The 13761-nt window shown below is 35.3% G+C and overlaps 1 protein-coding gene across 1 annotated transcript; it reads right to left on the reverse strand.

Annotated features, from left to right (window-relative positions):
- Positions 1-2673: 2673 nt before the first annotated feature.
- Positions 2674-12071, reverse strand: LOC137043238 (uncharacterized). Its single transcript, XM_067419428.1, has 2 exons — positions 11785-12071; positions 2674-4224 (listed from the first exon to the last, which is right to left on the reverse strand). The coding sequence occupies exon 2, from the start codon at positions 3871-3873 to the stop codon at positions 2674-2676; it is 1200 nt and encodes a 399-aa protein (XP_067275529.1). The 5' UTR covers positions 3874-4224; positions 11785-12071.
- Positions 12072-13761: the final 1690 nt, after the last annotated feature.

The raw sequence follows: 13761 nt of genomic DNA on the forward strand, positions 1-13761 counted from the left end.
TCTCCCTTTCCCAGTTATCTTGCAGTATTCTTTTGATAGGATGACTATTTCCATGTCCTTTTATATTTATCCAATAATTTACAAGCAACTGTTTACGTCGTATGTTCAATGGCATTTCTCCTGCTTCAACTTGAAGAGCACATACTGGTGATGTTTTTACAGCTCCTAAACATAATCTCAGTGCTTTCGCCTGCATTACATCAAGCCTCATTAGTACAGATTTGGCTGCTGATCCATATGCCACACTTCCATAATCCATCCTTGATCTTATTAAACTTAAATATATATACTTCAGCGATTTATAATCTGCTCCCCATTCTAGTCCTGTTAAACATCTCATTATATTTATTACTTTCTTACACTTGTCCTCCACATTCCTGACATGCTCTACCCATGTTAACCTTGCATCAAAGTGTACTCCTAAAAAGCTAAATGTTTTAACTTTCTCCAAATTACTTCCATATAGTTTTAAATGGATATTGTCCTTGATTTTCTTCCCTGTAAAAAACATCACTTTAGTTTTCTCTATAGAAAATTTAAAACCCCACTTTATTCCCCACTTCTCAACCTGCTGGATCCCTTCTTGTACTTTTTTAACTATATGTTCTACATTTCTTCCTTTTTTCCAGATTGCCCCATCATCCGCAAACAGTGATCTTCCCATCCCTACTGGTATATTTCCATATATGTCATTTATCATTATTGAAAACAAAGTGGGACTTACTACACTTCCCTGAGGTGTTCCGTTCTCTATTATATATTCACTTGATAAGTCTGCCCCTATCTTGACCTGAATTTTCCTCCCTTCAAGGAAATCCTTTACCCAGTTAAATAGTTTCCCACCAATTCCCATATTATGCAATTTAATCAATAATCCCTCTCTCCATAGCATATCATATGCTTTTTCTACATCAAAGAATACTGCCACTACCATCTCTTTATTTACTTGTGCTTTCCTTATGTCATCTTCCAAGCTTAATACTGCATCCATTGTATTCCTCCCTCTTCTAAATCCACTCTGACATTCAGCCACCATACCTCTTTTTTCTACAATGTACATTAGTCTCTCATTTATCATTCTTTCCATTAACTTACATACATGGGATGTTAAGGCAATAGGTCTATAACTTGTTGGTTTACTAGAATCTTTCCCTGGTTTTCTTATAGGGACAATAATTGCTTCCTTCCAATTCTTTCGTAGTTTCCCTTCCTCCCACACTTTATTGTATAGCATCAACAACTTCTTCTTTCCCTCTTCGCTTAACTGTTTCAGCATGCTATAGCAAATGTCATCTTTTCCTGGGGCAGTCTTCCCAGTTTTGTCCATTGCTCTATTTAACTCTCCCATATTAAATATTTAATTTAGTTCATCCTCAACATTTCTCACCTTCCTTAGTGCCTCTATATTTTCAGATTTAGTTTTTCCTCTACCTTTCTTCCCTTCTTCAGATAAATTATTAGAGCTGTGCACTTTGACAAATGTATTTACTAACATTTCAACCTTTTCCTTATTCGTCACTGCAATTTCATTTCCAGTACTCAAGACTGGGTAATTCCATTCTCTCCTGTCTCCACCCATCTTTTTAATCATTGTCCACACCTCTCCAATCTGAGTTGTATTCCCAATTGAGCTACAGTAATTCCTCCAATATCTTCTTTTTGACTGTCTTACTGTTTTCCTTACTATTGCCTGATCATGCTTATATTGAATCATGTGTGTAAAATTATGAGTCCTTTTCATTATTTTAAATGCTTTATTCCTATTTCTGACTGCTTCTTTACATTCTTCTTTCCACCAAGGTACTGTTTTCCTTTTAACATTACCTTTACTTTTTGGAATGGATTCTATTGCTGCTGATATTATACCTTGCTTTATTTTATTTTCAATTGTTTCTATATCCTCATTATACTCAACCTGATTCATACATTTATCACTTTCTTTCTGAAATTTTTCCCAATCAGCCTTCTCAAATATCCATCTTCCTCCTCTTTCTTCTGCACTTTTAGATATAGAAATATTGACTTTACATAATACTGGATAATGATCACTTCCTACTGTTCCATCTTTATATACACTCCAATTACATATAGCTGCCATACTACTGGAAACCAGCGTAAGGTCAAGTACAGACTCCTTCCCAGTAGTAACCTCTATCCTTGTTTTACTTCCATCATTTAAACATACTAAGTTGTTCTCCTCCAATAAATCTTCTATTACTTGTCCATTAGCATCAGTCTTCTCACTACCCCACAATGTATTATGTGCATTAAAATCCCCACACCACACAATATTACTTCTATTTTGTCCCTCTATTTCCTCAAGCTTGCTTATCTCTAATTTCCTACACGGATTGTAATAATTTATGACTACAATCTTTTTTCCTTCACCCCATGCTTCTATTACAACATATTCTTGTCCATTCCCTGTACCTAACACCCTGTGCGGTATCCCCTGTCTTACAAACGTAACACATCCTCCTCCACTACTATTTTTCCTATCTTGTCTAACTGATTCATATCCATATATGATAAAATCCAAATTAGGCTTTAACCATGATTCCTGGACGCAGATAATATCTGGCTTTACTCTTCTACTTTTAACAAATTGTTTAAAATCCTGCCCATTTGCCATCAAGCTTCTTGCATTCCATTGCAGGATTAGCATTACTACTATTAACCTACACATGTTGTCTCTTGACTCGACTGTACACTGAGTTCATCCCTTACTTCTTCCCATTTCAATCCTGTCATACCCATATGATGTATTGCTGCTTTAACAATAATCTGAATTCTTTCAGTTTTAGACCTGATTTCAGCTGTAGCATTTATCACCCCTGCTATGAATATCACTATTTTCTTTCTTTCCTCCTCCCATTGTTCCTTCTTTTCTTGTTGGCACTCCCTTACCTCCCTTACATGTCCTCTGCTCTGCTCTTTTTCCTGCTCAGTTCTCTTAACAGCCTCAACATACGAAAGTTTTTCTTTTGTTTTTATCTGTTGTATTTTAACTTCCTTTCTCATCACTTCACATCCCCAAAATGCCACACTATGACTCCCTCCACAATTACAACACTTTGGCCTTACTTCCTCACCACACTTTCCATACTCATGATCACCACTGCACCTAGCACACCTTCTCTTTCCTTTACATACCTTAGCCATGTGCCCAAACTCCTGGCAGTTATAGCATCTCATTGGTTTAGGTACATATTCCCTTATGTTGTATACCATAAATCCATAATACAGCTCTTTTGGTACATCCTTTGTTTCAAACTCAACCAACACAGACTCCGTTTCTATTTTTTCAATTCCTCTTGTCATTCTTACTGCATTTTTAACTGACCTATTCTGCCTTTTCAAGTTCTCCACCATCTCTTTCATACTTACTGTACGTGGAATTCCATATACCACTCCCTTACTACCACCTGTTCTTTTTTCACCCACTCTTGCTACTTTTACTACCTTAACTTTTCCAATGCAACTCATCTTCTTTGCTTTTTCCATCTGCCTTTCATTACTACATCCTATCAGTAAATTTCCATCTCCCAAAATCCTTGCATATTTTACTTCTCCTACCTGTTCCTTTATTATTTTGGTTAACTTAATCGGATCAATTCTCTTAACTCCTCCTTCTCCCTCAAATCGCACCACTACATTAAATAGCATGCTTTTGGGATCCTTCCTTTCATCTTCTCTTTCCTCACTTTCCGTCCCATTTGAGCAAGCATCTCCTTTTTTCTTTCTTTTACGACTAACTGCCTTCTTATCCCTGCGCACTCTCCCTACCTCCTCCCAATCACTTTCCCTCCTCTCATCACTGCCATTCCCCTCTATTCCACTATACTCCATATCATCTTCTTGCCTCCCTGCCATCCCAGCGAAATGATTAGCTTAATGACCGACTAGAAGCTGTGAGAGAGCACCGCTTACGGACCTATACAGGCCGTCGGCCGATGCACTCCCACACCACTCCCCAATCGACTCACCAGCCAACAAGATCGCACTTCGTATTCCAGATAGAGGGGAGAAAAAAGGGTCCAAAAAAAACTTGTATCCTTTCGCCGTCCACTAACAGTTTCTGCTGCTCTACTCCAGCTACTCACACTCCTCTCTCTGGTCTTCTTCTTCTTCTTCTTTTAGTTTTTTGGCAGATTACATCATTTGTGTGATTGTATACCGCCACCTACTGTACAGGAGTGTGTAGACTAAAGTGTTGCAGTATTCCTTTGGTTATACATGGAAAAAAAAAAAAAAATAAACTAAACCATCTTTATATTCTTCTTATTAAATTACTATCTTTAAGGAAAATAAACAAGGTCCTAATTCTTTCACTTTGCATTCCTTGTTCCCCAAGAATATCCTCAATGTTATCGTCCATTTCTTTCCACCTTTGTCTCTGTTCACTGTACCTTCTACATCTAAATAAAACATGTTTCACATCTTCCTGTGTTTGGCATTCTGTGCATAAACCATTTCCTTTTCCTATCAACTTCAGTGTTGCATTCAATCCAGTATGTCCCATTCTTAGTCGTGAGTATATTATTTCTTCTTTCCTATTTTTCATATTAATTCTTTTTCCTCCAACTTTTTTCTGATTATTGTAATATTGTCTAGCCTTAGGTTCTGTATCCCATTCCTGTTGCCATTTTTTTGTTATTTCCATCTTTATTTTTGCTTTCGCTTCTCCTTTCCCTATTAGAACATTAATTTCTATTTCTTTATTTTTTAGTGCCTTTTTAGCTAAATCATCTGCCTTTTCATTACCTCTAATTCCAATATGTGCCAGAACCCAACAAAATTGAACTGTTATTCCTAGGCTTTGGATATTTAACAATATATTTCTAATCTCTGTTATTAAATCATCTCTGCCTGAAGCTCCACTTTCTAAGCTCTGCATTACAGCCAGATTTTAATGGTTTTATTTCTTCAATCCACCTTAATGCTGTTATTATTCCAGTCATTTCAATTGAGTATACTGAAAGGAAATTATTTAATCTATATTTTAAACTTTTTTTAAATTCAGGAATATAAATTCCTATACCACAATGACCATTTTGGTCTTTTGATCCATCAGTGTAAATATTAATAAAACCATAAAATGAGGAAATCAAATATCTTTCACTATAACATGCAAAACTCTGTTCATCTGAATGTTCTCTCTTTTCTTTCAATAATTCTATGTTGACTTCTGGCATTGGGAGCATCCAGGGAGGAACTTCACTCAGAGCTATTGCAGGACTAAACTCTAGCTCTTTAATGCCGTACTGTTCTACTAAATGATGTATGTTCCATCCAAACCCTTTTCCCAGTGTTTGATATTCCCAACAATCGTTTAATACTGATATTGCTGGATTATTTTTACTCCCCAGCAATCTAATCCTATATGTCAATGCCAATTTAGTGAATCTTAATGCAAGTGGGGCTTCTTTGGTCTCTACTAGTATAGCACTTGTTGGAGTTGTTTTAATAGCACCTATGACCATTCTTAACGCTCTAAACTGAATTCTTTCTATCTTTGTTAAATTTGTTTGGCATGAAGTGCTATATACTATACAGCCATCATCTATAACTGACCTGATTAATGCTATATATATATCCATTAAAGATTGTTTATCTGCACCCCAGCTATGTCCAGTAATCATTCTCATCATATTTATGACTTTTTTACATTTAGTTTCAATGTGATTAATATGATGCTTCCATGTACATTTTTCATCCAGCCAAATTCCTAAATATTTAAATTTCAGGACTCTCTCCAGAGTTTGTTTGTAAATATACATTTTGTGATTAACGGCAACTTTCTTTTTTGTAAAGAACATAACATTAGATTTTTGTATAGAAAATTTAAATCCCCAATTGACTCCCCATTGTTCTAATGACTGAATATTTTTTTGCATGATTGTTGTTATGTGCTGAATATTTCTGCCTCTTTTCCATATTACAGCATCATCCGCATACAGTAAACCTTCACTTTTGGGTTCTAGTTTTACAAATATATCATTAATCATCAAGTTAAATAAAATTGGACTGATCACACTTCCTTGAGGGATTCCACTCTCGACTGTAAACTCATCTGAATTTTCGAATCCTACTCTAACTCTAAAAGTGCGTTGTGAAAGAAAGTCCAATATATAATTGTACATTTTCCCCCCAATTCCCATTTTATCTAATTTGATTAATAGTCCTTCACTGTAAAAAAATGCTGTAAAAAAACGGCCACATTTTGACAGTAAAATGCTGTTTTCCATTAAAACAGTAATATACTGTAGAAAACAATGCATTCTGGGTAATATTTGTCATTTTCGAGAAAATAGCCAACAGTAATATACTGTGAATTAACACACTTAAAGTCGACACTCAGAGGCTGTGTTCAAAATCACTCCCTATCCCCTTATTCACTATTCCCTACACTAGTTCACTGATATAGACCACTCGACAGAGAGAGAGGAAAGAAGAGAGTGAATTCAGACACTGATGAACACCTGCTGTTATCACTGAAGGAAAGAGAAACATGATTTCATCAACTGAAGATAAAAGAAGACATCTCTGAAGATCTCAGCAGAGGATTAGACAACTCCACAAACAGCATGACCAGCTTCACACACTACTAACCAGACTGACTTTATTTCTGTCAGACGACTACAGAAGCTCTTATTGAGAATTATCAGATGATGTTTGATTATTTCTTCTGACGTTACCATTATGGTGATCAGTGTTTGCTTTAGTTGGGCTCTTGAACATCGACACAATAACATTAGTTTTTCTCTCGCTGCTGTAACGGTGTTTTCAATACATGTGTTATAGCAAGCAAAGCTGATAAAAAACCATGAGTTGGTTATGTTGACTATTTAATAATGGTTTAATTCACTAATAATTTACTAGTCTTATCTATAAACATGTAGTTGACGCTTAATTTTTTGCAAAACTTGAACCCTACAATTTTATAACATCGTAGCAACAACCAGATAATTTGAAGAGCATGGGAACAGCTCATGGTCAAAACATCTGAATCAATCTGACTCACACAGACATCAAGAATCGGCGTATAAATCTCAGCCGTGGTGACACTCAAAACTCCCAGCATGCATTGCGGCACGAATAAATTATGCTGCTGAATAGCCTGGTTATTTTCTTTAATTCGTATTATTTGCTTTTATTTTTGCTGCTGTTGTTGTGTTGACTTTGAGTAGTGTTTTGTGATGTTCAGAGTTGATCTGTTCGTTTTTTTTATTGATTGTCACCATTGTTGAGATTCATGTGCTGATTCTTCATCTCTATGCGAGTCTAAATGACAGCGGAGAGCAAACTAATTTTTGAACTCATGACTTTAAATTATAACTAATTCCTAATCAGTGGTTGATAATTTCGGAAGGGTCCCAGTTTAATAACATAAATTAAGAATAAATGTATGTGTTTTTAAAAGAATGGGTTTGTTTCGGGAAGAAACACTGGACAAGATTAACAAGCTAAACATCCTATTACAATTATAGCAAAGCATAGTCAATCATTTCTGACCATATTTTTTTCTTGGCTTTTTTGCTACAATAAATGTGTTTAAGAAACACACAGTTATAGTAGACAAAGAAAGACTATCATTACAAAGTCAAGGGCCAAGAGCCCAACTGAAGCAAACACTGATCACGATAATGGTGACAAAATATTTTCAATTAAACATCAACACCTAAAGATCTGATAATTCCCAATAAGAGCTTCTGTAGACGTCTGACAGAAATAAAGTCAGTCTGGTTAGTAATGTGTGAAGCTGGTAATGCTGTTTGTGGAGTTGTTTAATCCTCTGCTGAGATCGTCAGAGATTTAATGTCTTCTTTTATCTTCAGTTGATTTCATCTAAAGCTGTGGCTGAAGACAGTTGTAGTTCTTGTGTTTCTCTGTCCTTCAGTGATTCTTGTTAACAGGTGTTCTCAGTTATCACTTAATTAATCTCTTAATTATCTCATTAACTTCATCAATGCTTCAATTACTCTAACACTCTGTAGTGTGCACACTTTTCAGTGTTCATTTAAAACTGAAGATTTTGCTGTGGGGTTAAAAGGGTTAAAGGGGTTATATGAAAAAACCCACAGTGGGAACCGTAAATTAACAGTAAGAAACTGTAAATTAATTTACGGAAAAGTTCTGTAAAAAAACGGCACTTTACTGGCAACCAGAGCTGCCAGTAGATTACCGTTAAATCAAGGAAAAACAGTAATATACTGTAAAACGTAACAGTCAGATTTACCAGATTAATCAAGATATTTGCACTGAAATATTAGTGAAAGTTATTAGAAAAAAGTTGTGCAAAGTCAGTAACTGATAAGGAGAGTAAATATTAAAATGACCTGTGTTTATGTGTTGTTGCACAAGATGATATAGAAGAGATCTTTTAGTTGAATTCATTAGTTTTGTGGGTTACCGTTGTGCTGAAGAGTAGAGCCTGTGCTTCAGTCCAGGATGAGCAGAGAAACATTGATGATATGCTGCCTGATGCTTTATTTAACGGCAGTGACTGTGTTTGCTGATGCAGTTATGAGCCGTTTGTTGAGTAATTTATCACATGCGTGTGTGCTATTGAACCGCAAAAAGTGAAGTTAAAGTCATGTTTCTAAATTATTTAACTACTACACCTTACACATGTGAAAGGACTCAAATGAAGTTTTACGATACAAACACCTATAAATACTAGTTTTAAAATGAGAACTGTTTGAGGCAATCAGTTTTCCAAATGAAAAGTTACCTTTCATGGTATTATTACGGTAAAATACTGTAAAAAATGAGAGCTGTATATAAACAGTAGAGGGCTGTAAATTAACAGTACATTGCTGGCAACCACAGCTGCCAGTAGATTACCGTTATTTTACGACACAATTTTTTACAGTGTTCTCTCCACATAGTATCATATGCTTTTTCTATATCTAAAAACACAGCCACCATTACCTCTTTCATGATAAATGTTTTCTCCACTTCATTACACAACTTTATCAAAGCATCTACTGTAGATCTACCTTTTCTGAAACCAGTTTGGTAATCTTTGAGTAAACATTTCTTCTCCAAAAAATAATTTAGTCTGGCCACTATTATTTTCTCCATTAACTTCCCTAAGTGTGATGTCAGTGCTATAGGTCTGTAATTCTCTGGATTGCTTGGGTCTTTTCCTGGCTTAGAAAATGGAAGAATAATTGCCCTCTTCCATATCTTTGGAAGTTTGCCCTTATCCCATACTTCATTAAATAATTCTAGAACCTTATTCAGCATTTCATCTGGTAGTTTCCTAAGCATAGCATAACATAAATTGTCTGTTCCTGGTGAGGAGTACCCAGTGTTATTTAAGGCCATTTTAAGTTCTGTTATAGTTAATTCAGAATCTAGTATAGTATTCGTCTTTTGCTTTGCATTTAGTATATCTTTATTTTCTTTTAATATTTCATCTTTTCTCTTTTTAAAGATTTCATCTAAGTGGTTACCTTTATGAATGTCAGCAAACTTTTTACCTAACATATTTGCTTTATCAACATCTGATATGGCATGATTTCTTCCATCAACTAACACTGGTATTTGTGACCTTTTATATTTTCCTGTCATTTTCTTTACCATCATCCACATCTTATCCAAAGTTGTTTCTCTCCCAATTGTAGAACAAAACTGTCTCCAAGTTTCTTTTTTGGCTTCTTTAATTACCTTCCTTGCCATAGCTTTTTTCTTTTGATAATCTACCAAGTTATCCATTGTTAATGTTTTGCGTAAGTTCCTAAATGCTTTATTTCTATCTGTAGTTGCTTCTGTGCATTTTTCATTCCACCATGGTACATTTTTTCTTTTGTTTTGGCTTTTGCTGATTGGAATACTCTGACTTGCTGCATTTAGAATGATGAAGCTCAAATAATCATTCTTTTTATCTATATTTTCATCCAATCCACATGAGGAATTTTTTATTTCCTCATTAAAACATTTTTAAAAAAATTCCCAGTTAGCTTTCTGAAAGCACCATTTTTGACGTATATTATTTTGTTGTATATATATATTTGTCTCTATTTTGCAGAAAATTGGGAAATGATCACTACCAATATTTGTATTTTGATCTACTTCCCATTCACATCTGTTAGCTATTTTCCTATCTACAAGTGTTAAATCTAAGCAAGATGTTTCATTTCTATATATATTTATACGTGTGCCAGTACCATTGTTTAAACATACCAACCTTCTATTATCCATCATTTCTTCCACCACTTCTCCATTTAAGTCTGTACTTCTACTTCCCCATAACGTGTTATGGGCATTAAAATCCCCACACCATATTTCTTTATGGCCTTTTTTATGAATGTTTTCCATTAATTCATTTGTTAATGTTTTACAAGGATTGTAATAATTTATAATTATCATTTTACCATAATTCTCATTATTAAACACCTCAGTCACAACACATTCATACTCTTCATCTATCTTGATTGGGCTGTATGCTATTCCTTCCTTAATCAACGTCAAACATCCCCCACCTCTATCTTTTTGTCTGTCACATCTTATACTATTGTATCCATTTAACACAAAATCTAGTTGTGGTTTTAACCATGTCTCTTGAAGGCATATAATATCGGGTTTGCTTGGTAATTTACTAACATATCTTTTGAATTCTTGTCCATTTGCTACTAAACTTCGTGCATTCCACTGAAGAATAGATAACACCATAATCAATTCAACTATTTTGTGTTCCTTCATGATTAATATTTAAGATTTCATGAACTTCATCAGCCTTTGCTATGATCCCCAAATAATTTTTTGCTGCTTCCACAACTGATTTTATCCTATCACTTTTCCTAGTGTGCTGTATTGTAACATTAACTATTGAACAGATAAATGCAACAAAACTGTTCTTATTTACCAGCATTGTCTCTTCTGATATTTTTCTTTTATATTCATTTACTTCTGGGGTAATGTTTATGCTAGCCTGTTGAGTTTGCTCCTTGGCATGTCTTCTGTCATTCCCTCTATCTTTATCCATATTTTCAGTATTCTCTTTCCTTCTACCCTGTTCTGGTGGATAGGTAGGCCTCTCACTGTTTCTGTTGTTATCATTGACTTTTTTAAGTGCCTCTGCATATGATATCTGATGTGTAATCTTACATTTCTGAATTTCTCTTGCTTCCTTTTGTTTTTCACAACCACCATAAGCTGCACTATGTTGACCTCCACAATTACAACATTTTAATTCAGCTTTTTCCCCACAGTTACCATACTCATGCTCCCCTCCACATTTAGCACACCTACTCTTGCCTCTGCATTGAGCCGCAACATGACCAAATCTTTGACATTTAAAACATCTTAATGGGGGTGGGATGTATTCTCTCACTGGATAACTCATATATCCCAATTGAACTTTATTAGGCATTTCTGCCTTAAAGTATAGTAGGATTGACAAACTGTCATTTTTCTCTTTTCCTTTAGTCAGCCTTTTTGCATCCATTAAGGTACCTCCTTTCAAATTGGTCTTGATTTCTTCAATGGAAACTGATATTGGTATTCCTGTTATCACTCCTCTTGCTTTTGCTGCTGTACCTGGTATGTGTGAAGTAATCTTGATCCCATTTAGTGTCTCTTTGCTTAAAACTTGTGCACGCTGTTCTTCTGATGCTGCAAAAATAAGCAATCTACCATTTCCCATGAACCTAGCATGAGTAATTTTGCCTATTTCTTTCACAATTGCTTTAGTCACATGTATCGGATGTAAATCAGGCCCTCCATGCTGGTCAAACACTACAACTACTTTAAATGTTTCACTTGGTATTTTATTACCATTAATCCTTCTAGGTCTGCTTTCTTCAGTTTTGCTTCGTTTGACAGTATCTACTGACTCCACACTACTACTGGAGTCTGATCGTTGTCTAACTTGTTTCTTCTTTCTTACTTCTTCCCAAAACATCTCATCATCTTGATCTGCTCTCATAGGATCTAAATCTTTGAAATCCTTTACATAACCATCGGAATGTTCTGCCATTTTTCCACTCTACATTCACTGTACAGTAATGTTTTTACCGGCTCCTTGTGATTCGAATTTTGAACGATTCCAAGCTCCACTCCGTCCCTCACACTCCCGTCAATGCTCCTGCTCCTTCTCCTCTCTCTGGTCCTCTCTCCTGTTCTGCTTAAATACTGGCTCCTCCTGACAATGATGAGCAGCTGGTAGATCCAATCACCTAGATTAGAACAGGGAGGAGCACAGGAAATAGGGCAAATTTTATTTATTTCCATTCGAAAGACCTGTTTATCAAGCATTTTTACTTTAATTATATACATGTTTATATTTATTTTTTATAAATATGACAACAATCACTTTACCCACAGAGAGATCGCACTGTCCGGTAGGTCTATAATATATCACATTAACATTAGTTGCCAAGAAATAAAATAAAATAAATACAAAGGACATAAAGTCCAGTGCTTTTAAAGCATTACATGTTTTCATTGCTTTTTTGTTTTTGCTTGTTCCAAGAGGTTTACATATCATTTAAAGTCATTTACAAAATGTGAAAAGCTTGGCTTACATTGATCCCACTTCTTTGTATATTGTATTTTCCTAATAAAATCAATAATTGTATAATATGATGTTTAATTAAGAAAGTTCGAGAGGAATACGTTCAAATGATCTATCCAAATCATCAGGCTTGTTTGAGAAGCGCCTTGCTTCTCCTGAAATACAGTAAAGGCGATACTAGTCTGCTGCAGTGAGGGGCGGAGTAAAAAAAGGGCAGGCTTCTTTATTCTCTTTTTTAGCCTGTACGCGGAGGATTCGCAAAATTCAAGTATCATAAACACATTAACATAGCATGATATATTCCTTAATATAGGAATCTGTATCTGTCTGTTGTGGGGCAGAAGTTTCCTCTTTTAAACTTTCTCTGTGTAACGAAACTGTGTGTCTCGCTCCATGGGGGAAATTAAAATGTTACCCTGGATGACTTGAGAGTGAAACGATCTTGGTCCCCACTCTGGTGCTTTGAGTCTCAATTATGCACAATGGTTTATCTTACTCTATAGTATAATATACTACAGGAATAGATAGGTTGGGCTTCAGGTCGTTAAATCTCAACATACTTCCTGAAGTATAAACATGCAATAACACAAACGCACCCCCCCCCCCCCCCCCCCCGCATAAGTGAGACGCCCCAACTCCAAGGTAAGTAAAAAAAATTTAAACCTTCAGCTGTATTGTTTTTAACAATTATTTATTTTCCCCTTCCTTAGGAAACTGTATTTTTGCTGGAAGGATATTTTTCAATAGGATAAAATAACAAAAAGTAACAAAAAGGGAAGTAAATAGACTTCAGGTTTTCTAGTTAACCACTCAAATATTTAACACTTTCAAAAAAGACTCTTGTAACAGCTTATATATAAATTTCCCAAAATGAATTTCAATGTCTATGCACCAACTGATTTACAAACAACACTGGACATTTCAAACTCTGACGACTCTTATAGGTCAAATCAAACGACTCAGTTGAAACAACTTAGTTCAAATGACTCAATTCAAATACCTCAGTTCAAGTGACTCGTATGAATCTTCTTATGAATCAGTGTATCATTCAATTTCCAATTGACTCAGTTTTCACACAAAGTTCAAAATGACAACTGAAACCCTGTTCATTCAAACACTCAGTTCAGTTCACTCTATATCAGTAAAATGTCCGTGTGTGTGTGTGTGTGTGTGTGTGTGTGTGTGTGTGTGTGTGTGTGTGTGTGTGTGTGTGTGTGTGTCGAACTGTTATACCAGTC

The sequence above is a fragment of the Pseudorasbora parva genome, chromosome 16 (assembly GCF_024679245.1).
Source record: "Pseudorasbora parva isolate DD20220531a chromosome 16, ASM2467924v1, whole genome shotgun sequence".
NCBI lineage: Eukaryota > Metazoa > Chordata > Actinopteri > Cypriniformes > Gobionidae > Pseudorasbora > Pseudorasbora parva.